This window comes from Anser brachyrhynchus (genome assembly GCF_964034855.1).
Source record: "Anser brachyrhynchus genome assembly, chromosome: 8".
Taxonomy (NCBI): domain Eukaryota; kingdom Metazoa; phylum Chordata; class Aves; order Anseriformes; family Anatidae; genus Anser; species Anser brachyrhynchus.
The window spans coordinates 27,227,707-27,254,429 of record NC_137702.1 but is presented as its reverse complement, the minus strand read 5'-3'; the positions used below and the strand labels follow the sequence as shown (position 1 = coordinate 27,254,429).

Below are 26,723 nucleotides of genomic sequence, written 5' to 3'. Positions count from 1 at the left end.
TTTCCCTTTAAAGTTGCAATACATATAATTAAATACAATAGCAAAAGGAAGCTAATGCAGTGCCGCTGCCAGAAGACACTAGTCCACACTGACATTTGACAGGAAAATCCACATATCAGTACTGTTTAATCTATCATTCAAGAGCTAACAATCATTCCACTCAAACCAAATTTAAGGATGTTTTATGACTAAGTATTACCGTCTTTTTTCTCAGCTTCAACTAACAGATCATGCCTGTTCCAGAAAAATTCTCAATTAATCTATGTGAATGAGAAGTGAGGTCTTACACACATCACCATCATCTTCCTTTTTTGTAATTACATGTAATTCCTTACTCTTTGCAAGTCAAAATCACTTTCTTGTTGATTTTTTCTTCTTTGGCTCTGATTCTGTATGAAGACCAGCTGGGATGCCTGAGGGAAGAAAATCTAATTTGAAGCAAATGGATTATAGGTTCCAGCTAAAGTTAAGCTTGCGGCATCACCACAAAAGAGGAACTGTATAAGAATTACAAAAATGATAACTTTTACAGAGGAAGAACATTGAGTTTTTGGAACATACTAAATATTCCAAGAGGAAAAGAAAAATATGTGAATAAACAATTGTGGTAATATAAATGATAACAAATGCAAGCTGTCTTGAAGTGATTATGCAAGAAAAATGAAGGACATGCTCAAAGAGCCAAGGCTATGCTAAACAAAAAAAAACCCCTCAGCTTCAAAGTAAAGTTACTACTCTTGTCTGCAGAATAAGATTACTTTATTGCTATGAAGATTCTATCTCAGAATTTATTTTTGTGATTAGTTCTTTTAATTTTGTAGAAGATTAAGTGGATGTTTACTGCAGAAGCAATGATGACGATGACAGTAGAGTCCTGCAATTGTTGGAAATTAGACGACATGGAGGAGCAGGCCGAAGGGCGGCTGGTGAAGTTATTCTTAGAAAACAGGAATGAAAAGTCTAGATAGCAGAGCAGGCAGTTTAGAGAAACTGTTAACTGCCGTGGTCTGATAATGCTTTTCTGCTATAGTATGAGCACTGCTCTAAGGTAGATTAAAAGACCAGAGTAATGAAGTACTGTTTCTCAGGTCTTGAATCTTCACTGTGTAATGAAGAGTGAAGGTAGCGTATTGCTATTTCCAGTGGTATTAATTTCCTGTTTTTTAAATTCAAAATCTAAATTGGTGTTAAATCGCAGAAGTGTAGAGAGGTGATTTCCATGGATGCTTCCATATCAACTTCTCCCTGCACTCATTTCCTGACAAGTTGAGCAACCTGGATCTCATGTCTGTGTGTACAACCCAGTTTGTTTTGTTCCACCATGCAGTTTGCAGTAACTTTGGTGGAATTTCAGTTTTGTTGCAGTCATTTGATGTTTGCAGTCTTTGCTGTTCTCCTAAATCTTGCATTGTCTCCCTTTTGTACTTAAGGTTAAAATATTAAACCCACAGATGTGACTAGGTGGTGGTAGGGTTTTTTTGCTTTTACAACAACATGCAATCAAAAAACTGTGGGAAACCCCAGAATAATAAGTTAAATATAACCTGAAAATTTAAGTTGAATTTGTCTCTCAGATATTCCAGGCAAAAGTGGAGAATTTTTTTGTTTCCTGTTACCGATTATCGTAAAAGAGGAACACGATTCCTAAACCCAGCCATTTTGCCCTCCCAGACGGTTAAATGGCCGTGACTGTCCCGGCTCTTCCCGCGGCGCTGGCACCACCTTCAGAGACAGACGGGCGCTTAGGCTCAGCGCCGAGGCGCAGCTCCGGGGCCTCGTGAGGCGGCGGGGCCCGCGCTCCCGGCCCGGCCCTCCCCTCCCCGCTCCCGCTCTCCTCGGGCCCCTCCCTCCGGCGCCGCCGCGCTGCCCCGCGGGGATTGGCGGGCTCGGCCCCGGAAGGCGCAGGCGTCACTTCCGCGGGGGCCGCCATCTTGTCGGCAGTCGGCGGAGGCAGCGCCCGGCCCGTCCCGTCGCGGCCGCCCCGCAGGCCCCGCGCCGCCGCCATGGCCAACAACAGCCCCGCCGTGGGCGCCGGCAACTGCCAGGGGCAGCAGGCGGCCCAGCACCAGCCCGGCGCCGTGCCCCCGGGCCAGCAGCAGCTGCAGAGCGGCGCCCCGAAGCCGGCGGCCTCCGGCAAGCAGGGCAACGTGCTGCCGCTGTGGGGCAACGAGAAGACCATGAACCTCAACCCCATGATCCTCACCAACATCCTCTCGTCGCCCTACTTCAAGGTGCAGCTCTACGAGCTGAAGACGTACCACGAGGTGGTGGACGAGATCTACTTCAAGGTGAGGGGGCTGCCGCGGGGGGAGGCTTCGGCGGCCCGGGGGGGCCCTCTCGGCGGCCTGCCTCGTCCCCTGCTCCTCGTCCTGCGGCAGGGGGGGCAGCAAGGCGCTTTTGTCGCGGACATGGGGAATCCAGGCTGTTGTCCTCTTGCTCTTCTAAAGGAGCTCTGTTTCCTGTACGAGTTGGGATTGCGGAGTTGTTCTGAAGAGGGCGGCCCCAGTCAGGGCGGAGGGGATGAAATGGCCGTCCGAGGTCTGCTGCCTCAGGCGCCGAGTCGAGAGGGGACCTGATCTCGCAGAAAGTACGGTCATGGTAGTAGGTGGTCTCAACAGGAGCTTGCATGTGGCCTTCTTTCTCAGTTAGATCAGGAATTCCCCACTAGCTCTGTTTCCAATCAAACCCGACTTCTTTACAGCGTTGCTCTTGGCATTAGGGTGGATGTGCTGGGAAAATAACCATCAGTGCACCCCTGTCTCAGTTCTTGTTTTGTTACCAGGATTGAATCAGTTTTGCAGCGAGGCTTCCATCAAGCCGCTCTCCCAGGTAGAGGTATGCATAATTAATGCTCATCAACACAGCCTCATTTTTGTTCTGATAATGAGAGCAAAACTTAAATAATTCAGGTTGCTGTCTTCAGTCAGCTGTATGTAGGATATTATGGGGATTTTCTTTGAGGTATGTTGATTCTGCTCAGTAATGTTACTGTGTCTCTAAACAGATTTCAGTTCTTTGAAAGAAAAAAAGGTATCCATTTAACCAAGGCAAGTCAAGTCACCATAATTGTGAAAAATAACTCCTTGGAAGTGTTTTGAGATTTTTGACATTGTTTGCATGCACTTATGAAGACAGTATATTTTTCCTCAGAATGACAACATACCTCTGATTGGACTTTGGCACTTTGAGTAGACTACTTAATTTTTTTTTAGTACTTTGAGTAACAGATTATAGAGGAAGCTTGTTAGTTAACTTAGCACTTGCTGCATATGAGATAAAAAATATATTTGTTCTGTTGGAATGTAAAACAGCAAAGTTTATTTTTGCAAATGAGGTCAAGAGCTCAAAATTGGTTTAAGACATTTGGAGAAAATTTGAGAACATAACATTTGTTACATGGATCTTTTCAGATGAAGTCAAAAACACTTGATGTGATCCACCTTCTTTATATTGGTAGGGCTCAACTGCAATAGTTCAGCTAGTTCTACTTGCTTGTCCTAGTGTTTCATTCCCTAAGTGGCTTCATCTTAAATTGGAGAAGAATTTGGATATATCATTAAATATTAATATATTAATCCCTTATAAATAAGATTTACTGAACGTGATAGTTATTTGACTCAAAAGTGCATGCTGAAGAGAACACTCAGACCCTGACTTACTCATACATAGTAGACATAAGGGAGAAAATGGCCCGATGGTTTAAGGTACTTAACTGATACTCAGAAGACTTCAGTTCTGCTTATATTTTCAGGTTCCTGAATCATGTTGAATAACTGATGGTCTCTCCCTTTTTTCTTCCTGTTTTTTTCTCCTTTTTTAATGAGCACAATATCCACTGTAGCACAAGTATTTTTAGGTGTATTTGTTTTAGGAACCAGAATAAATGGCTCACTTTAAAAAAAAAAAAAATAAAAATCAAACGTTGGGTGCTGGAGACGTAGGAAAAGAAGTTCAAAATTAACACAGACAGCTAGTGGTAGGATCCATTATTGAAAATACAGATTCTTTGTAGATACTTAAATTAATTCACATGTAGTTCCAGTTTTCTGTTTATCTGTTTTAGTTCTGTATCTGCAAAATGGGTGACTTCTTTCGTTATTCCTGATCTTATATCTTTGTGCTCTTCCTCAGCTTCATTTAATCTGTGTACTTCCAACAAGTTGAGCACATGCAGTAGTCTTTGAGGGATCAAGACTTGTGTAATCAAAACGTAACTGTAATTTAAGAAGGAAAAATCGGGAACTACTATTGTGATAGTGTCACACTTAATCCTTTTACAGGATATGGAAAGTACTTTTTAGTTTGAGGCAAAACCAAGTAATTTGAAGGGTATGCACTATTATTTATGTAGCATCTCTGAACTTCTTACATGATGCTAATAACATGGGAAGTTGTAGATTTCAAATTATGCAGTATTGGCATCTCTCATCTTTCCCATTTGGATAAGACAGCAGCTGTCAAAAACAGTTCAGCTTCCTTTGTCCATTAGTATCTCTAGGATTTCAAGTGATTGTGTGTGTACTTAGCTTTAATTTTTACTGTTAAACAACTGTAATATCTCAACTACAGTGCATCTTGGCCACACGCCTTTATCCCCAGTCTAGCATAACACAACTGTATGCTATGCACTTTTTTCCCGGGTTTTAAGTTGTGTTTAGGAAATCTCACTTGTTCATTAACACAGATGTTTCTTCTCTGAATTTCACTATTTCAAACATAGTTTGGGCAGTCTTATGATTCTTAACTTGACTCTTACTGTCATATTTAAGGAATGATGGCTAACTATGTTCTTGCACTCTAAATGCATCTCAAAAGAAGATTTGAATTGGGCAAACTTTATTCCTTATTATATAGGAAGCATTTTACCTAGGATTTTTCATTGCAGTCTTCAGGATCATTATCTACAGGATCATCATTGCAGTCTACAAGGAAAATAACATCAGCCTTTTAGATTAAAACACTATGTTGTAGGCATCTTCATTTTTTTCTAATTGTAGGTAATACTCAGAACAAATTTCTAGTTAAGCTCACTGCATAAATGAGATTTATGAATATGAGACTAGATTTTTGTCACCAGCAGGTATCACTGAACTTGAGACAGTTTAAATAAAGGTCATTTAGTCACCACTGAAAATAATAATATGTTTTAGTCATGGAGTATTTGAAACTGGAGTATAGAATAAGACACTTGCTTTGGTAACTTTGTTTTTACTTCATCCATGATTTGGGGGTATCGTTTTTTAATGTAATTTAAAAAGCCAGATGCTCTGCTTTAGTGACAGAGCAGACTTGGTTTTGAGTTTGTCTTCTAACAAGCTATTCAAGATTGATTTAGGAAACCCATTGTCTAAATTAGGTTTGTATAGGCAGCTAAACATTATGGAGGTTATAATTGTCACTTTCTTTCTTTCTTTCTTTTGTTCCCCCCACCCTTTCAGGTTACACATGTTGAACCATGGGAAAAGGGGAGTAGAAAAACAGCAGGCCAGACAGGAATGTGTGGAGGGGTAAGTAGAAGTACGTGCCTTCTTAAGTTTTTCTGTGTCTGGTAGAATACATTTCCCAAGCATAGCTGAAACTTCTTGTATGTTGCTTGTTGGCTAAGTCCCTACATGTACAAGGATTTATTACAAAGAGTTGATATATTCCCCTTGCTTCCAGAGGAGCTGAAACTGGAGGCAAGTAGTGTTACTTTTTTCACATAATTCTGTTTGTAGATTTAGAATTTATCCTGTATTAGTTATCATACGTTTGTAGATACCGGATAAAGATTTTGTGGCTTCCTGTGTCGTCACTTAACTTTTTTTTAAAGGTCCGTGGTGTTGGAACTGGAGGAATTGTGTCTACTGCCTTTTGTCTGCTCTACAAATTATTTACACTGAAGCTCACCCGTAAGCAAGTGATGGGCCTTATAACTCATACAGACTCTCCATATATTAGGGCTCTTGGATTTATGTATATTAGGTAAGTGTCAATACAGTCAGCTAATGACAAATTCACTATACAGAAAGCTGCATTAAAGTTTTTGCTTTCTTTTTGTACTTAAAGGTACACACAACCACCTACAGATCTATGGGACTGGTTTGAATCCTTTCTTGATGATGAAGAGGTATGTCGACAAGGGTAATAATTTGTTTTCTTTTGTTTCTTTTTGTATAACTACTTTAGGATTCAAGACTGTTTGATAAGTTTTGCTGTAGTTTGAATGCTGCAAATAATATTATGTTATTGTATTCTTTCATTAAATAATGCAGAAAGCAGATCAGAGCTGGGACCTGGGTCTTTTTGCTTGGATTTCCAAGATGTAATGGAATTTTCAATTGATGAGGATGTTTTTGTGTCAAGTACCATGATGCCATGCAAAACAGGTTTATTAAATCAGAATGCGGGCAGTAGGCTGAGTGTGGGTTCTGTACACTTTTTTCAAGACAAAATCATTATATTTAAACAAGGTATAGTAAGTACTGAGTGCTAAATTTCTTTCCTGTTTATTACTGGGACAGGGGGAGTTGGTATTCAGGTGAAGAGTGGAAAGAATGTAGTAGAAACCAACATTCACCTTAGAATAAGATGAAATTACCAAAAAATCTCTCTGGTAATTGCTTTTATGTTTTGGAATAAATGAAGGCAGCATTTCTGGGGAGGAGTAACAAAAAACTGCTGTGTTATGTGACGTTATTAACCTTACTGTCTTTGCTAAGGGGACACTAAAAAGCAACGTGAATTGATAACTTAAAAAATGCAGTAAAGAAGGTGGCATTATTATGCAGTAGGATAGGATAATGCCTTTAGCCCTATTTACTGTTCGGAGAAATGGACAAGGAACTTGTGGATGAGGTTTCAAGGTAGTCAGTCAGCTACGTAGTGTGGCGATTTGTATTTATTTAACAGGTTTAAAATTGCATCCCAGGTTTAGGAATTGGACAGGCAAAACCATTTGCCCTCTTCAGTGTGACAGTAGGCATCTATTTCAAGAAACTTCACATGTAGTTGCAAATGATATCGAAATACTTGCATTAAAATGTGTTAATTATACCTGTATCTGACTGCAATACAGTGTATTTAAACAGCTTCTGTCATGTTAAGTTTCAAAAACCATGTGCAAAGGTGGCAGTTATTTCAGGTAACTTTGTATTACTGTATGTTTATAACAAAATCAAAATAAATTTAAATCTTGATTGCATAGCTGTGATACCCTCCTTCTCCCCTAGGTGGAGCTAGTTATTATGAACTCTTCTCTGCAGTGCTGCGTTAAACTTTAACAGGAAGATTGGTTATCAGGACATACTTGTTTATTGTTGAAAACATCCCATTGGAATGCTGTTTTTTGGAATTAGTGTTTCTTTCCCAGCTGCTTTCGGTAGCATTGCATTATGTAGGAAAAGGTGCTTTGGGGCTGTTTTTCTTAAGTTTCTTACCCCTCCTGGTCAAACTTACAGGATGAAGCCAACTTATCTATAAAATTATTTAAACCTACAGGATTCTTTTTTTTCTAGTTCTTAAGTATATGGAAGCAGTTCATCTTTTCTCATGCTGCTGTGAAAAGGAAAAACTTCCCAGGGTTTCTTTCAAAATGCTTCTTATGTTTATTTTGTTTAACTGTACGTACTCTCCAGGTGCTACGTTTAACTCCTTTTTTTCTTCTTTAGATCTCTGCAGCGATTATATTTGGAAATACTGTATATCTGAACACTTAAATGTGTGTGAGTGCAAGCAGTTTTACATTTAGATTTTCTCTTCCTGTTTAGATAACAAATCTCACTTTCCTTGTGTGCTTGCACTATAGGTTTGGGACTGACAATAGCTGACTAACATGTCCTGAGCTGTGAGAGGGCATAGCAAGAAGGCCTTCATGCGGTAATGACCCTTTTCAGAGACAATGGTCATCATGGATTATGCGTTTCCAATTATTTGTTCATTTATTTATTTTTTTACATATTTCTAAATTAGAAACCTCACTGCTTCATGGCAGTTGGTTTGCTATTGCTTCCAATTTTGTTAGGATGCCATTTTGTACTACAGATTTTTCTATGATCATTTTTAGATAGGCGATGATGCATTTCTTAAATGATTTAGGCCACAGGGTTGGGTATGATGGTACGCAGTTGTGCATCCACAAAATGAAGTATTAAATGTAGTTTGAGAGGACTTCTCAACTTTGTGGCATTTATATAAAATACAAGATCACACCATGTAACCAGACTGCGTAAGGGGATTTTGTCTTAATCTCTTCGTTGACAGTCCCTTACCACCCAGATGGCTGCAGGATTAGTGTGTTCCTGCATGCATTTGTATTAAGTCCCAGGCCCTATCTGTAACATACTGTCAAATGCAAAGGGTACAGAGTTTGGAGTTTTCTAAGGAAATGTATTAGAATAAAAGACAAGTAAACTTTCATAATCATGAGACTTCAAGAGGGCAGTAATGTAGCAGCATTTTTTTTGAAAGTCAGTAAAGAATATTTTTGACCATCAGAATATTTCTTGTTTGTATTTTGTAGGACTTGGATGTGAAGGCAGGTGGGGGCTGTGTTATGACCATCGGGGAGATGCTTCGTTCCTTCCTCACTAAGCTGGAATGGTTTTCCACGTTGTTTCCAAGAATTCCTGTGCCAGTCCAGAAAACTATCGACCAACAAATTAAAAGCAGACCCAGAAAAATCAAGAAAGATGGCAAGGAGGGAATGGAAGAAATAGACCGGCATGTAGAACGTAGACGTTCAAGGTCATATGCATGTTATTTTGAAAATTAACGTTGAAATTTCAATATTGAATGACTTACTACCAGAAATGTCTTTTTTTCAATGAGATGAGTTTCAGGGCAGCAGCCCAAACTGTTTATGGATGCTAATGGATAAGATCAGATGATATTATAGTATTTGCGGGATACTTGGTATTTAAGATTAAATATAGGCCGTGTATGTGAAGTACAAAATGGAAAGTAAAGAGGTTCCCCCTGCATTTAAAAGTGTGTGTTTCTTACTGAATATCTTTTTTTTAAAGGTCTCCAAGGCGATCCATCAGTCCCAGGAGGTCTCCCAGAAGATCCAGAAGCAGAAGTCATCATCGGGAACCACATGGATCATCTAGCTTTGACAGAGAACTAGAAAGAGAGAGAGAACGGCAGAGATTAGAACGTGAAGCTAAGGAGAGAGAAAAAGAAAGGCGGAGATCTCGAAGTACTGATCGCACACTAGAACGGAGACGAAGCAGAAGCAGAGAACGGTACAGAAGCCGTAGTCGGAGTCGTGACAGGAAAGGAGATAGACGAGACAGGGACAGGGAACGAGAGAAAGAAAATGAACGCAGCCGGAAAAAAGAGAGAGATTATGACAAGGAGAGAGGTAGCGAGAGGGAAAAAGATAGCGATCGGTCTAGGGAAAGATCAAAAGAAAGGAGAAGTAAGGGTGATATAGAAGAGAGAAGACACAAGGATGACAAAGATGACAAGAAACACCGGGATGATAAGAGGGATTCCAAAAAAGAGAGAAAACATAGTAGAAGTCGAAGCCGGGAAAGAAAGCATAGGAGTAGAAGTCGAAGTAAGAATACAGGTAAGCGCAGCAGAAGCAGGAGCAAAGACAAATCAAGTAAACATAAAAGTGAAAGTAAAGAGAAATCAAATAAACGAAGTAGGAGCAGAAGCAGAGGAAGAACAGATAGTGTCGAGAAGTCCAAAAAACGAGACCACAGTCCCAGTAAAGAAAGATCTAGAAAGCGTAGTAGAAGCAAAGACCGTTCCCACAAACATGATCCCAGTGATAGCAAGGACCATTCGGACAAACACGATCGTCGAAGGAGCCAAAGTACAGAGCGAGAGAGCCAAGAAAAGCAACACAAAAACAAAGATGAGACTGTGTGAACTCTTTCAGAAGTGGATCACATTGAATCCTATAAATGTTTGATTAAATCCTGCTTATTTTTTTCTTAAATTTGAGATTGTGCAGTAGTTGATGAGCACTCTTCTCCAACCTCCCTCTAGGCTGCAGATTGTCATTTCCTATTTTGGGTAGGGAAGTGCCTTTGTAAACCCATTCAACACATTGACGGTTTCAAACCATTTGTTTAGTTTAATTCGTAATGCAGAGATTGTTCTTGCATTTTTATTGTTCAGATGTTTCTGAAATGTACAGTCTGTACATATGTCCTGAAAATGTTTTAATTCCTTTGGCATGGTTGCCATGTTGGTTAAATTTGTATGAGGCAATAAACTGCCACTAATTCTACTTGCATTTTGTAGACGTGGAATTATGGTTTGTATCCTGAAGTTAGCATGGCTGTGCTTTACATAATAGTATGGCTATTTTAGGGATGGATCTTGAATGTGTATTATAGCTGAGATATTTATGTGCATACAACATACATGGAGGGCTGCAGATTTAGAATAATGTTTATGTCCACTGTACCTGCTGTTTTCAAAAGCTTTTAAAATGTATTATGTTGTTGATCACCGCTGGTGTTAAACTGAGAGTGGACTTTGAAGGAGATAGTGGTTTTGATGCAAAGATTTTAGATTATGTTGGGGCTTGTTTAGTAATTCTTTAGAAAGGCTACCTCAAGCAGACACTGTAAAGGTTGATGGATGAGTACTGTAGCCATCTATGCATTCTGTTTGGAAAAAAAATCATGTAAGCTTCCAGTTTTTTTAAACAGTTTATCCATTTGTGGTCTTTTAATGTTTTTAATCAGCAGCTGCACTCTGTCATTTATGGTAATCTTGGGCTAATAAAGGCATTTAAGATGGGAAGAGGGAGGTAGGAGGAAGATCATTACAAAAGATTTCAGTTTCAAGCTTCCAAAGCATTTTTCTAAGTGTAAACATTTAAAATAAGAATTACCTGATAGCGTCCTTTTTTAAGTCATATTTTCTACAAATAGGAAGATTGCAGTTTGTGCTGAACGTTTCATCTGGCAGATTTTTTTTAAACAGTTTGTTAAAAGCAAAAACCAAAATGCATTATAGGGAAAAACAAAATCCATTTCATTAAAGTCCAGGTTTATTTGATAGATTATTCTGACTTGTATACTAAGTGAGGAGAACCATCTGGAATAAACTCTCAATTAATTCCTTTGTATTGGGTCTCAGCTTTTCCCTGCATGCTTATTGCCAGTTGAGAAGTGTTTGTGTTCCTCCATCTTTCATTTTAAACCAAGTGACACTTTATGAATACGGCCTCTTATGTAATAGGTACCTTATGTAGAATATGTAACTAACAAAGAAATGGAGTAGCCCAGGAAATGGGAAGAATGTGCAGGTGACTTAAGTTATGGTTCTGAAGTGACATGAAGGTAGGAATAAATTGATGTTTATGCCTTTTTTGCTTCTGTCTGATGCAGGTCATCTAGGTATAATATATTGAAATATTAATGTTTCTTTAGACCATTTTCCTGAGTATTCACTAACTTAATATCTATCTTACATCCTACTGTAGTAAAACAATTCTTATGTTGTCACTAATCCTCCACGAGGAGAAAAAACGACAAAAAGTGCTTGATTTCTAATAATACCATTCATTCTGTAGGAGTTAAGGAAGCAAAAATAACAAACTCAATTTTTTCTTCCTCTCTGCACTTAGTGCTTTGCAAGGAGTTAGTCTTTCTTTTGTCACCATGATCAGCAGTGTGAGAAATGTCGATAATGAGGTTGTTCAGGTGGTGTTATGTTTTTATCTGAATTGAAAATCTGAGCTTGAAACTAAGTGTATCCTTCAACAAGTTATTTCTTTGCAGTGTTCAAACTTGCGTTTAGTGGCAGAGGAGAAAAGCTATGTTGGCCATTCAAGAAATACCTTGACTAGTAGATGATTAGAACTAACTTTGCAGTCCACCAGAAGAGTCTGGAAGGATTTCTTCAAAACAATGAGGACAGCTTTGATGTGTATGGAACACCTTATTTGCCACTGGAGGGCTTGTAAGCTTTTAACCTTCAGCCTATGAGTTTCTGAAATAAGTATATTCTCTGGCAGAGCAGCTGTAAGGCAAGTGTTCATCATACCAGGGAAAATTAATTACTGATTTCCAGTTATGTCTTGAGTGCTTCTCTTTTTCCATTGCTGGGAGTTACGGTGAAGGATTGGTTTATTTGCAGACAAAATCCAGATACATGAGAAACTATCTCCTTAAAGTGGATAGAGCTGTCTCACTATAATAACAATAGTGAACGCTTTGATACAGCTTGTGCGAAGGCCAGCCCATGCTAGTGTTTCTTACAAATGCAATAATTTTGAGGACTTGGCCTTTTTTTAATAAATAGGACTTTTTGACTCTTGGACTTGATTTGATCCGTATAGTCTACTTGAGCTAGCAATGTAGTGGATAGCATGATATTTGTGACTGACCAAAATGCGTGAAAATCATTTAAACCAAGACACCTGTCTTAAGTTATTGGGATTTAGTATCTTAGAGCTCTTGGGTTTGGGTACAGGGACTCTTAATTCCTTTTTGTCTTTCTGATGACATTTTGTGTGACTGTCCTCGAAACCTGAAGGAACAGATCCAAACAACTTCCACAACAGCTCTGATCAGAAACAGTAAGATCTGTGGAGTGCTGATAGGTCTGATGTGGTGGCTAGCAGTACAAGCTGCAGCGCGCATTTGTCTCCTGGTTGTTGGAGAAAGTTCTGTAAAACTTCATCAGAGGTGTTGTGACAGTTCTCCTAGGAGGCATGGTCACAGAGCTTCTTTCTGACAAGAGCCTGTTCAATTACTCTGTTTTGAGGTTAAAGGTGCAACAAGTTTAGCACTGTGAATTTGAAGTTTCCACGTTTTGCCATGTGTCCATAGTGTTTGAACATATTGACACAGCTATGTGGTTATTCCTCTTGAAGCCTAATCTGTCATGGAAATTTCCTGTAGCTCCAAAGGTAAGTACTTATCTGGACTAATAATACTAATTTAAGAAATACGCTTCTACTTAATTATTTTTCTTTCCTTTTGAAGATATTACCTAATTAGCTGAACATCATTGCAGACATTAAGAGGAAGCAAATTGGCATCCTTTAAGTAAGGATGAAGGCTTTGTGACCCTAACGATTTATATCTATTGCCACATAACTATGCAGGGAAAGGGTGTAAATAAAAAATTACTTGTGCATATCTGACTTCTGAACACGTTAGGAATGGTATTTTGATTGTCTCTATATTGGAAAAAGTAATCTGAACGGCAGGGCTATACATCAGATTGCATTTTGTGGGAGTACTTGTGTTCATCTGTCTTTATATGTTGGTGAAATATTACTGAGCTTGTAGTTTTAGTATTTAAAGCTGAATATCACTCTAGACTCATAATAAAAACAGCATACAAAGCATCAGGAAATCTTAAGGGGAAGACTTTCACTGACTGCTACATGCTTGAGCACTTCCTTGATGGCTGCAAGTGCATGTTAGAGAACAAAAGTATCAGAATTCTTTACATGAAAGGAGGAAAGCTGTGGTCTAAATTTAAGATGATTCCAAAAGAAACTTACTGCCTTAGACTTCTGAAAATCCAGACGCTTATCAAATACTGTTGCAAAATGTAAGTTTTTATAACAGGAAAACTGAACAAAATAAACAAATTTAAACTGTTAAATAACGCAGGGCAATTTTAGGCCTTCTTTTCTGAAGAATGCCTTGATTGACAGTCAATGCAAATCATTTTCTAAGAAGCAGTGTGATTTCTTGTGACATCTACACTCAAGAGTCAGATTCCTATGAGATGGTTTCATGTAAGAGAGCAGAAGCTGTGACTGAGCCAGTACAACTGTGTTCTGCAAAGAAAGGAAACTTTTCACAACGCATGGCATTTATAACCTGAAAAGTGTTCCAAACAAATCTCTTGACTTTGGTAACCTTATTTCCATAATTTTCTGAAGACTGTTTTTGTAAAATATCTTTTAATAATTTTATGTATAACTGGAACTCTTGAACATGTTTTATCATATTTGCTACGTTGGCTGAAAAAGTAACCACAGTGGAGTATGAAAAAAGTTCTGCCTTAAAAAAAAAAAGCTAACAATGTTAGTAATAAATGGCATTTGTTAGTTAGCTACAAAGCAGAAAATGGATTGAAGAGGTTGTTGTTTACCCTCATGAGTCACCTCAAAATTGCAAAGAGGAAACTTACTCTTTTAATTAAAGTTAAATAGCATACTTAGATTGCCTCAAAATAGTTCTGAGAGCACCTAAACTGTTGCTTTTTTTTAAATAAGTTTTACGCTTTCTTTTGGCCTTCACTACTTCAGTGGTATATTAGGTCTAAAATGCACTTAGTAACCATTTTGGAACAGCTTTTACAACTGATTGCTTTACAGGGAAAATTACAGTTCAAGGTAACCAATATCTCTATCTACATTCAACTGCATTTAAAAAATGATCTCATCATTTAGGGCTGAAATTCAGTGTTCTGGATTAGATTTCAGGTAGAGCTAGCCGTTCAGTTTCCCTCCTCCCTGTCTTCAGCTGTGACTGTTGCAATTAAGCATAGATGTCATCTTTCCAGCTTCAGGGAAAGAGCAATAGGGAGGATGGTGTTAGCAACATCCTTAATATCCAAGATACCTCTTGGAGAGCAGCAGAGAGGAAGTTAACCTTGGGGAAGAAAAAAGCCAGCAGTGACTTCTCACCATCCTTTTGAGAACATCCTTGAGACAAGGACAGTAACTTGCCCAGAAAATGAGTACTTTGTGGAAGATTGAGTAGTTTTAGATGGGAGAAAGACATGGCAATTGAGTACTGGAGAGTAGCTTGATCTATTTGTCTTTGGTGGAGGGTTCCTCTGATGGGGTATTATAAAATCAGTAGAAAAGGCTTAAGGAAGCGAAAGATGGGTTACTGGAGGAGAGGACAAATGAGTGTTGATAGTAGGAGTGGTAAACATGATGGATTTTAACAAATAACTTTGATAGAATTAGTGAAGTTTATCCCTTCAATCCCAAAGATTTAAGCAGCTGAAAAAAAGCAAACAACATCCTAATCTTAGGACTCTTTGAACTTACCTCCCTGTCTGAACCAGAATTTCCATCTAGACATGTTCTGCATTGTTCTTTCCTCTATAAATCACTGTAACAGAATTCAGAAATTAAGATCATTTCAATTAGAGTAAAGCAACTGTCGAGGGAAGAGCTTTTGAAACTGTTTTCGGCATTTTGCATAGAGAAATGAAGCACAAGACTACTCTGAAACACTTGCAAAATAAGGTAGAATAGATTCAGTTAAGTCATAGCCAGAGTAGTGACCTAGTTTGATCTGTAATTGGATATGGCTGTGCTACAAAAGCCTGCCTTTTGTTATGTACTATTAGATAAACAGTAAATGTCATGTGACAGGGTAAAATGGCATGATGCTATAAAGGCAATAATGTAGGTAACAATTTTTTAAATAATGCATTATAAGACAGGGGTGAGACAACCCTGCATAACACTAAGCCTTAACTATCTAATATAACTTATTTGCAACTTATTTGGGGTCACAGTGTTAATAAGCTTTACAAACATCATGAATTTGGAATGAATGTGCTATGTGTTCTTACCCATTCCAACAGAGCTTCCAGAACACGTTACTGAAATGATATGAAAGTGGTATGGATGTTAAGATACCAGGTTGTAAACTGGAAAACAGTAGGCTGTAGAATGTAGTCCATGTTATTCAACGGTGCGTTTTCATCAGATAACTGTAGTTATAATAGTTTAAACTTATGTCCTGGGAAAGGAATCCCAAGGAAATTACTACAACTATTACTACTACAATTTTTATGTATAATACCTCCTATCCCCTTAGGAGTGGTTCATGAAAGTTCTTGATTTGTTTCTTTTTTTCTCCACAAACAAAAACAGTATAAAACAAATCAATTAAAATCCTCATTTACTTGCTTCTGTAGTCTAACCACTACTCTCCCAGCTGAAACTAACTTCTCTGCGTTCACTATGCAGAGAAATGATCCAGTTGAGAGGCATCTGTGTAGATAAGTGCTAGTGATCCTTATGCAAGAAATACATTGAAACAAACTTTTTTTGCATTAATCCCAAAATGCTCCTCTGAAGCTCCAGTCACAGATACTGCGCGATAGCACCCATAAAGGTTACTCTGGAGTCAACAATAGAATAGAAAAGTTCTGGTTTGTGCTGTCTTTACTCACATAACTTCTGATTACATTTTAACAATCTAGCATGTATTGACAAAAATATATTGTTCAATTAATTTAAATTTTACCTGAATATATTTTCTTAGGACAAAATGTAAGCTTTGGCTCCTTATCGGTAACTGGAGATACTACCGCTGTGTAGACATCCCCACAAGGTATCTCAGTGATATCACAGTAATTTCGCCCAGAGCTAGGAGTACAGGTGAAATTGCCTTTTGAACCACGTAAATCAGCATTGTAGCTCTTGGTTTCTGCAGAAGCTCGCCAGTACACCCGGATACCGTTACTGCTAATTCTGTATAGCTTCACTCCAGAAGGACAGCAAGCACCTAATAAGACATTCAATATATCAATAACCTTATTTGTAAACCCACAATATGTTATAGTGCATTTATACCACGTGACATTACTACTACACTAAATACCAGCATTTCAATGAGTAGTTAGCATTTAGCAGAAAGCCAGAATAATATCGAATAGGGAAGAAAATGTTCTATCAGACTCATATTATAGAGCAGGAATTCGGTACTTGTTCAATACACTGGAATATTGTTGCTCTTGCCTGTCTCATGGAGGCTCCAGGGCTACCTAGAAAGGCAAGGATCCTTTTGTGGACTCCAGATGTTAATTATGCTGTAGCATAATTAAATATTTGGTTCTGGAACATTGTTATTAAAACTTCTTTATATAGCCCCTGATAACAGTTATAAGAGCAGGGGTTGAATGATATGTAAAATTAATCCCAAGTGCATTTATGTAAAAGAGGGAACTGCAAGTGTATTAACTATTTGTTGAATTTCAGCTTCACCATTTGTATGAGAGGAACGCTATACCAAGTTTTATATTAGGTCTTCCAATTGCTTTTTTTATTTACATACTGGAAGAGTATCCTTGATACGTGCAACTGGCTGTCAAACCAGTTTCACTGATTGCTCTCAGTGATACTGTATAGTTGGTGCCACATGTGATGCATCCCAGGAGACAGTAGTTTAGAGGAGTGTGACACTTTGCCCATCCTTTTGAAGACTCCAGCATTGTTACATATGTCTGAGCACCCATCCCAGCAGACCAGCTGATGTTTGTTACAGACTGTGTCACTTGAGTCAGTGTCAGGTCGTTAGGGCAACAAGGAGCTTAAAAAGAAAAAAAAATAATTTCTGCTTTTTACCTGTAGAACTGAAATAATTCTGAGGCATTGCTACTACAGTATTACATGTTGAAGAGTGAAGGAATGAAAGCTTGCATACTTTTCAGGCAAATATTAGCATAGTGAAAAACAGTCTCAGGCTGTACCTATAGTTTGTTTAAGCAGGGTCCGTCTTTACCCGTCAAGTCATATGACTCAGTCTAGCTCTGTCTCTGTTTAAATTTTCCTTCTCTACAAAATAAAATGACTGTTAACAGACAAACTGCCTGCTAAAAATTGACACTGGCCTACATTTATCCCACAACTATGCCTGGGAATTATCTGGGCAAACAATATAGGACAAAACCGTGCTAACAAATTAATAGCAGGAAGGGTGGTAAGATGTGCTTTAATCTGTTCTTCAGACTGTCTCATTTGTTGGGGTGGACACCACCTTATTACCTCTCCTGGCAATGTTAGAAAACAAAATGTTGACAAGGAATTTATGCAATATATTAGTGGATGATATTACTATAGTTGTTAGCTGTGACAAATGATAACTGATTGCACTCACGTTTCTCAGTATCAGTTAAGTGCCTTTCTCTCTCTCACACACACAAACACGTTTAAGCAGAAGACATCCAGCAACAGAAAATATAATTTACATATGTGGTAATTAAAAAAAGTCAAAATATAAACAGAGTAGAAATATTTTAATGTCAAGATGCTAAATATTTTACAATTCCCACCTACCTGTCTCTAAAGGAACACTGTAGCTGGGTAAGCTCTGTCCAACCTGTGACCTTGCTATAGCACTAACAGAGAAAGCAGATCCACAGGGAAGATTAATTAGGGTACAGGAGTTTCCAGAGCTTGTGCAATGCCAAAGTCCAGCTTCTCCTCGTGCAGTTACGGTATATGTAGCTTCTTCATTGTTAGACTGCCAATGCACAGTGATTACAGAAAGAGCCTCCTTTGAGATATTTTTAATTTCAGGACTGCAGGGAGCTGAAAAGTTTCATATTAACAGTTATTAAACACTGTTTATGCATGCTAAATCAATTACACATGAAAATTACCTTCCAGTGAGAACTGACAAACTACTTTGGAAAAGTATGTAATCCTTAAAGAGTTACTTCTGGTAAGAATTTAGAACTTGTGAGAGAAATAGCAATGTAAGTATTTTGCATAGAAAAAGAGAGGTGAATTGTAAATCTGAGTTTCAAAAACTTGGAGCATTGAGTAGCTTTCAGTCCAACCCCTTTTAAGGTCCCCAATTACAATATATTTTTAAATATTTCCAGTAGGCTTTTTCATTTGGGTTAGTTACAGTAACTTAGCACTCCCTCTATTAATTCTTTTCATCCATTAATCATTGTAGCCTAATTATTTCTAAAGGAAAATAAGAAAGATCATAATACCTGTTGCCACGTATTTAGATGTGCATGATGTGTTGCTGCCCCTGGCCTCGCTGAATGAGTAAACAGTGATGTTGTAGAGGGTGTTGCAGCGCAGAGCAGACAAGGTGCAGGCCGTGGCGGTGTCGTTGCAGAGCACAGCACTGCTCCCCTCAGCAGCTTTTGTCTCGTACAGTTCAGCACCGCGGACAGGAGCCCAGGTCACCTCCACGGTGTCACTCGCCACCAGCACAGCATGGAAGTCACTGGGGCAGCAAGGTGCTGGGAGAGGCAAGAAAGAGGTGGAAACTTCAGCAGGAACAGTGACTGGGCATTAAACTGAACAGTGTTTTGTCATTTACCTCTGTGCTTCATATCTTAAATCTCCAGAAGTGTTTTATTTTGTGCAAACTGAATTCCAGACTTACTTTTTGAATTATTTCCATATCCCTCCTTTAATAGAGGGCGTTCTAATGTAACACACAGTATTTATATATACATACAATTATATATGTCCTTGATTTAAAATTCCAAGTAACTCTAGTAACATTAAAGTAACTTCAAGTAACATTAAAATTCTAAGTAACTCTAACAATGTTCTTCACATTTAACTGGTTATTTTTAGTTTTCCAAATACGAAAACCATCTCTAAAGAAGTTTAACGCTTTTGTACATCCTTCTCAAGGCAACAGAAAAAAATCCAGGACTAGAATTCAAATGTCATCCCAGGACTGTGTGTTGTTCATACGTTCCTGTCTAATGTTTGTAGAAGGTAAAGCTATCTTCAAGTATGTTGCATTTGACTAGTTAAGTTAAAATCAACTGCAAGGTGAAGTGGTTATTTTTCTCTGCCAACTTCTGTGTGTTTTGTCCCCAAATTGAATAAAAATAGTTCAAGTCATTATCTTCCAAAAAACAAAAACAAACAAAAAAGACCAGTCAGCTCTATCATAAATACAGTTAACGGATCCAAAATGAATTTGCAAGAATACATTAATACTTACCAGTGGTGTAATTGAATACATCGCCTAAAGGACTCTGCCCTGCCTTGTTGTATGCAAAGACACTAATGAAGTAGGTGAAACCGCAGTCTGATTGGAAATGGCATTGAGTATGTGAGGTGTTGCAGTGTACTTCCAAGCCATCATCACTCTTCACAAAAACCACATAATAATGGCCAAAACTGACACTGGACCATGATACCAACAAGTTGCCAGGTTCATCCTCTTCAATTGATATATTTCCTGGTGCACAAGGGACTGAAAAAAATAAAAATAAAAAGAAAGAAAAAGAATTTTCATCAGAATATTTTTAAGTTATACTTTATGGAAAAAAAAAAGTAAAATCGGGAATAGAGGAATATACAGAATTATTATACTCAGCCTGGACATTTAGCATTGTCTTGATCAAAAAGAGCAACTCATACCTCTTTACAGAGGATGCTACTTACATTTAGATGAAAAGTAGTATGATTTTTACAGAACAAAACAGATCTTACCTTCATCCCTTACATAATAGAGACCTGCTTAAGGAGCCCCCATGAAGAAAAAGAGACACTAGTCAGTATTTGAAAAGGAATTGGCACATTCTGTGCTCACGAATAGCAGTTTTGGATGAAAACGAGAGTAATATCTTGAATAGCTGTTGATATCTAGAAACCTTTATGTGAAAACACTTTATATACTGGTATGAAACTCACTGACTCTGTCTGACTTAGACGAGTCTTTTGCTCAGGTTTCGTTTCTGGTGTCACACCAAAATTTCACAATAAACTTCTAACTCCATGTTTGTTTGTTTGTTTGTTTGTTTGTTTCCTCACATAACATTTTTCTTTCCTCTCCTGGTTCAAAAAGTATAGCTTGCTGCTACTAGAACATAAATGATCTAATTGAAGCAACGTTGGTTGAGAAGATTACATCCCACAGCTTAAAAGTGTCTCTTGCTAAAGGCTTTCATCCCATTAGAACTACTTCTGAGTTGCTCACACGGGTGATCTCTAACTGATACAGTGAGAGGTCAGAATGAGACAAGTAACATTAAATAAATCAGTAAATAAAGTTCTGTCCTTAAGGTAGCACATAACAAAAATGGTTTAGGTCTTGCTTACTTGAGCCATTCATCTAACAGATCAGGAAGCATAAATCTGTGACATGGACGTGGTGCTAAGTAGCTGAGACCAGCAATCTTTTGTACTGACAAAGCTGCAACCTGCAAACAGCCTGTGACTATCTGAATTCAGTTTCATGGCACCATTTAGCTGGGAGTGGTTATTTGTTAACCTGCTTTCTAAGTTGCAACTAAATCTAGCCTACAGCAGTTCTCAGCCTAAGGCCAGTCCTCCATGCTATTTCCTCACAGACTTCTCCCGATCTATTTGGAACAGATCTGCTATTCCTTAGATTAGTTTTACACTCAGAAAATTGACTTTAGAACAAGTACTTCTGGTAGGAGGAAAATGCAGGCTTATTGTTTCAGCTAACAATATATACACTGATGTAAGTTTCTCACAGAAATTTGAAGAAAATTTAGGCTATTATCCCCTTAGTACAAATGTATATGGTGTAGTTCATATGCAAAGTTCAGAAGCAGAAACAACTATTTGAGAATCAGGAATTGTACTGGACTAGCATTTGAAGTTAAAGAAATGTATGTTAAAATGCCATAAGCTATGTAAGAATCAATGATTCACATACTAGTTTTTAAGCTTACTGCATCAGTAGGTTTACTGGATCCAGCATCATTATGTGCTGTGACAGAAACAGAATATTCAGATCCACACTGGAGTGACGGTACCACGCAGGAGGCAGACGATGTGTTACACTTTAGTTTCAGGAGTCCACTGGAGGCTGTCACACTGTAAGTTAGAGCTCCTTCTGCTGGCATCCAAGAAACAACAGCTCTTAAAGCACCGCTATTGAAAACTACTTGAACATCCACTGGTGCCTGAGGACCTATGGTATATCAATTGGGAATAATTGTAAGTACAACTTTGCGTATGGCCTACAGACATGAAGTTTTTCAGAACTTGCAAATGAAGTACAATTTTTTGTGGTGCACACCTCACCCTTGTTAATATTAAAGTTGCAACATAATTTTCTAAATAAATGATTCTATTTGTACGCTGACATAAAGCTTTCTGTTGAAATTCCTTGCCTTATTTGAACACTTGCTGTTCGCAGTTAGAAAAATCCCCCAAACAGTTTAAGCTTGTGTAATCCTTACCCAGGCCTGTAAATCTTCAGTGGTAGTTAATGGCATGTTTGCCTCAGTAATACTCATTAGACATAGCCACACCATCTGGTTTCCATGAAGTTTGAGATGGGCTAAGATTTACACGATATGAAAATCTACCCAATGTATCTTTGAAAAACATAACACAATCATACACACACAAACACTTCTTGGTATATCTTTTTTTTTTTAATGCTTACTTAGTTTTAGAAAATAAAATTTCTTACTTGTTCTTTGGTTGTATGTGAAATCATCTCCAGGAAGCCCATTGGCATTCCAGGCATATGCCTTGATAGTATAGAGAGTTCCTGGATCTAAATTTGTAAATACGAAGAAAGTATTGGTGGTGTTCTGCTTCAGCATTCTGCCCAAACCATCCGATCTCATCAGGGACACAGAGAATCCAGCTGCCATATACACAGCTTTCCAGCTCACTGCAATGGAGTCACAGCTCGGGGAACTAACAGACAGAACTGGAGCAGCCAGGACTGTTGAGAAAGAACATCAATTTAGCTTTCAGTTAGCTAGTAATACAGTTTAGAAGGTCCATATTACAGATGAATACACAGAATACAAAATCAACAAATTATTAAAACAATAACAACAACAAAAAGACAAATTAGTGCAAGATTGACAGAATAAATCAGGAAACTGATTTAGTAGATCCATTACGTAACAGGTTTTGTAAAGTGAAAGAAACTCTCATACAATGCATGAAAGCAGAGGGTGCAGAAGAATGAAAACCACTAAGATACTGTATTTCCCATCACCTAAGTTTTGCACTGTCTTATTATTTTGTACTTTGTTTTTTCATGTATTCTATTCTCTCAGGATGTGCCTTTCGTTAAAATAAAATCGGTATATTCATACAGACTCTATTAAAACTTCTTTACTAAACATTTAACTTAATGTCACAAAGCAAACCACCAAGTCAGACTCACGTCCTGCTCATTAAGTCAGACAGTCAAATTCTAGTCCTCAAAAACTGCAAGGAGAGTATGCTCAATACAATATAAAACACAAAATTATGATAAGTTGTACTGGTACTTTTCTGGGCTACACTGTTTCTTTTTTGTTCCGTATATATAAAAAATATATATTTAAGTTATACTATATATATATATTTAAGCTAGGATGCTTCCATGAGTGCTTTATAGTATAATATTAAAGAATTTGAAATAAAAATAAAGTCCACCTGTTTTTGCTTTTCTGGAAGGTGAAGGCTGGCTTTTTCCTCCTGCATTTATAGATCTGATAGTGATTCTGTATGAGGTGGCAGGTTTCAATCCCATAACTGTACCCGGTGAATTTGTGACTATAGTTTCAGTGCAGGTATCTCCATCTTGTGCAGACAGTAGATAACTAGTAGCTCCAGGTACCGCTCTCCATTCCACTGTGATACTGTTGCTAAGTTTTGAGTAAGCATGATCAATAACAGGTATGTCTGGAGCTAAAACAGAAATAACAATAGATGTGCTGACATTGGGGAACTCAGCCCTCTAAAACAGAGTGCTCTGAACATTGCACAAAGACTGATCAGAACAAATGGTCTACACTTTCTATTAATGTTTTAAATTTATTATTCAATTAAAAAAAGTTAAATAGTACAGTGTATTTACTTTTGTTTCAGGAAATAAAACAGATGTTTTTCAGTGCATGCAGTACAATGACTACTGAAAATTGTAATATTTGGGAACTCTTAGAAGACTCGCTGCTGGTATGACACACATTTGTCTTTCAAGCGTGAAAGACTCTGAATCGATTAGATTGATAGGTACTGTTTGGGAGGATGTGGCTTTCTAGGGTTTTCTTATTATACAGGTCTGCTTGTCTTTCCCACAGTTTCTCTGGACAACTTTTTCCAGTGTTTGACAACCCTCACAGTATAAAACCGTTTACTCCTCTTCATACGGAATTTGTGTCTGAATTTGTGCCCACTGTCTCTTGTCCTGTTATGGGTGCTACCGAGAAGTCTGGTTCCCTCGTTCTTTCCCATCAAGTAAGTATATACACATTGCTGAGATCCTCCCTGAGCCTTTTCTTCTCAAAGCTGAATGGTCACAACTCTTTCAGCCTCTCCTCATATGAAAGACGCTGCATACCTCAAAGACAAATGATCCTGCACTAGGTCTAAAACAAGTGTAAACGAACATTAACAAAACACGTGTAATTTTCAGGTATTCTAGATCATCTTCAATCTTCCAATGAAAATATTCTAGTACTCTTGAAATCACTATTGAAATGGCCACGTATTTGGGACATCAGTGTGCTCCTTGAGGCAAAATTACTTGTAGCAATGCAGCTAATTTGGGATTTCCGAGATCGCAGAAAATATTAGGCATGGGTATACAACCCTTGAGCATTATCTCTGCACTCTTAGACCCAAGCATTTTCTCATTTAGTTACAGTCATACATCCTCTTTTGCCCCCTCCTAAAAATGGTAACATATATTCTATATCATGATACCTATGGAACATTTGCAGGTGTGTCTTTCTCTGTCTTTGGGCAAATTGTCAGCTACCACACTATGATCTTATTGTTTCTTTTAATAAATTATCTTCATAAGCAACTCATTAAAAAATATGTGCAGGAAACCCTTATGCAAATCTAAGAGAGTTGCTTGCCCAAAGGTCAAGTAGACAATATATAGCATATGATTAATATCAGAAATAAATTATAGACCGTGAGTCATTAACATCCGTTCTCAGATAACTAATCTATCACTAGAGGGGTTTTATATTTATCAGGATAAACACTGCTACTTTTTAATTTTGATGCTTAATTTTTATTGTAACAATTCCTTTTATAATGAACATTCTACTATAAAAATAATGTCTATGTCTAAAAATTATGAGTTAAAAGTATTTTAAAAACAGAATTTCAACAGAATGTTTTCTCAATTACAGTTCAGTGGTGAGATGAAAAAGGAAATTGGTTTATGTAAATTTTTCACTATCCATCAATGACTTTATGCCACAAGTCCTTTTGCAAATGAAACAAAAATATAATTTATCAGCATCAGTACTGAAAAATATATCCAGCTTCACATCTGCACTTGTAATGTGAAGGTGGATGATTTGGAAAGCTGCAATCTGAGCGAGCTGTGTGTGGTAGCTTAGGGAAACATGCATGAAAAAAAGAAGAGCGGCAAATGAGCTAATCATGCTACTACTGAACTTGGTATGAGGACCAACAAAAGGCTTCAACAGGAATGGCAGCTATTCCCTACAGGTACAATAAACACCAGGGATGAAATTCCAGTGCTACAGAGGTCAATGGAAATCATATTTCATGTAGGTTCTCTTACTAACCTGTTGACTGCATAATCTGTGTTTCAGCCAGAATAATTCCATTCTTGTCAATGGCTTCTGCTTGTATAGCATAAACAGTATTGGGAATTAATGAAGTTAGCATGCCTGTAGATGTAACATCACTAAAATGAGCCAGTAAAGAATGGCCTACAGTATTCACAGCTGTAGCTGTGATTCTGTAGGAAAAGGCTCCTGAAACCTTGGGCCATCTGAGATAAATGCTTCTTGATGTCACATCATATATAGACATAGAGAAACCTAAAAAAGAAAGAAAGAAAGAAAAAAAAACCTACCACAGTCAGAAAAACATTTCAGTTAATCTACCTCTAGCAAGAAAATCAGTAAATCTAACTCTTGCTCTACCAAGGCTCTAACAGTTCAATATATGTAGAAACATGTACTATCACCCTTCTTAGAGAATGAATTGATTCTAAAAGCATTCCTTGCAGTCTTGCATTCCTCATATTTTAAACTAGTTAGCATGCATGCTTAAGGCACTAGGAGCTGTTGGCACAAAATGTGAGATTGTAGGAAGTATAAAATGCTGCAAAATATTAAAAACATTTAGTGCTTAGGAGATAATACCAATGTCATGGTATAAGCGGCCTGTGAGAATCTTTGTGCGAGTGCCCAACAGAACTGGGTCTCTTCAAAATGAGATTTCAAGTTTATAAATATATCAACACAGACTGTTTTTGAAACTCAATCAAACTTGAAAACATTTTTTTGTTTATGAAACTGTGAAAACTTACAGAATTTATTAGATATCAGAAACTTGTTTGTTCTCTTCGGACCCGTTCAAAAATAAGCATGCACAAACAAAATGCCATTTTGAAGATTTACCTGTGCTAGATGAAAAAACCTGAAAAGGAAGATGTAAAAAATTAGAAATACAAAGCGAAATATTTTACTTGGGAAATTAAAAAACTCCTGATAATATTAGTAACAGCTTAAAACATGACACTTTTTAGCACATCCTACTGATGTGATGTATTTGTTCCAATTCTTTAAGCACAGACAGTTTGCGCAACCAGTGAGATATGGTACAGATGTGCAGATTATATTACTTCATTTTCCTCTCTGAATCTGCCTGTTGATTTAGTGTTCACTTGCTGACAGACTTTGAAAGGACCCTAAAACACTATTTTATGTTTGACCCTTATTTTCAAAACCTAACCAGTCACTTGTAAATATTTGCATAAGGGTAACAGTAACAAAATATGAATGTGGAAGCGGGTGTCAGATAGTCTCTATCAAATAGCTTCTAGCTTTTAGTTTACTTTTACAAAGAGCACAGTATCATTCTAGAAAAATATTTTGAAAGAAAATTAGTTGCACTCACCATTTCTAGGCTGTTGAAAACCAGTCCAAGGAATACTAATGACTGACTTTTTGAACCGCACATCGTGACAGAACTTTGTCCCAGGCTTCACATTTGGATGAGTTCAAGCCGATGCCTGTGATGACTGGAAATATTTCACAGCACTGTGGCCACAGGTAGGTTTACTCGCGGGGACAAGGGCGGGCTGCCTTAGGTT

At 37.8% G+C, this 26,723-nt stretch overlaps 2 protein-coding genes across 7 annotated transcripts; one reads left to right on the top strand and one right to left on the bottom strand.

Moving 5' to 3' along the window:
* The first annotated feature begins 1,787 nt into the window (after nt 1-1,787).
* Nucleotides 1,788-11,079, top strand: PRPF38B (pre-mRNA processing factor 38B). 3 transcript variants are annotated; one of them, XM_080603612.1, is made up of 6 exons: nt 1,788-2,288; nt 5,439-5,507; nt 5,813-5,964; nt 6,049-6,109; nt 8,501-8,724; nt 9,003-11,079. In XM_080603612.1, the coding sequence occupies exons 1-6, from the start codon at nt 2,004-2,006 to the stop codon at nt 9,859-9,861; spliced, it is 1,650 nt and encodes a 549-aa protein (XP_080459738.1). In that variant the 5' UTR covers nt 1,788-2,003; the 3' UTR covers nt 9,862-11,079. The 3 variants fall into 3 exon arrangements, with proteins under 3 accessions (XP_080459738.1, XP_080459739.1, XP_080459740.1); XM_080603613.1 differs by lacking the exons at nt 1,788-2,288; nt 5,439-5,507 and having other exon boundaries at nt 5,950-5,964; nt 6,049-6,123; XM_080603614.1 differs by lacking the exons at nt 1,788-2,288; nt 5,439-5,507; nt 5,813-5,964 and adding an exon at nt 7,787-7,857 and having other exon boundaries at nt 6,066-6,109.
* On the bottom strand, nt 9,075-26,670 carry FNDC7 (fibronectin type III domain containing 7). 4 transcript variants are annotated; one of them, XM_080603591.1, is made up of 14 exons: nt 26,528-26,670; nt 25,938-26,047; nt 25,186-25,443; nt 23,069-23,323; nt 22,101-22,361; nt 21,336-21,593; nt 19,647-19,901; nt 18,667-18,924; nt 17,999-18,253; nt 16,998-17,252; nt 16,188-16,448; nt 15,508-15,537; nt 14,975-15,038; nt 9,075-13,747 (listed from the first exon to the last, which is right to left on the bottom strand). In XM_080603591.1, the coding sequence occupies exons 3-13, from the start codon at nt 25,433-25,435 to the stop codon at nt 15,001-15,003; spliced, it is 2,376 nt and encodes a 791-aa protein (XP_080459717.1). In that variant the 5' UTR covers nt 25,436-25,443; nt 25,938-26,047; nt 26,528-26,670; the 3' UTR covers nt 9,075-13,747; nt 14,975-15,000. The 4 variants fall into 4 exon arrangements, with proteins under 4 accessions (XP_080459717.1, XP_080459715.1, XP_080459714.1 ...); XM_080603589.1 differs by having other exon boundaries at nt 9,075-14,567; nt 26,029-26,047; nt 26,528-26,662; XM_080603588.1 differs by having other exon boundaries at nt 26,029-26,047; nt 26,528-26,662.
* Between the last annotated feature and the right edge of the window lie 53 nt (nt 26,671-26,723).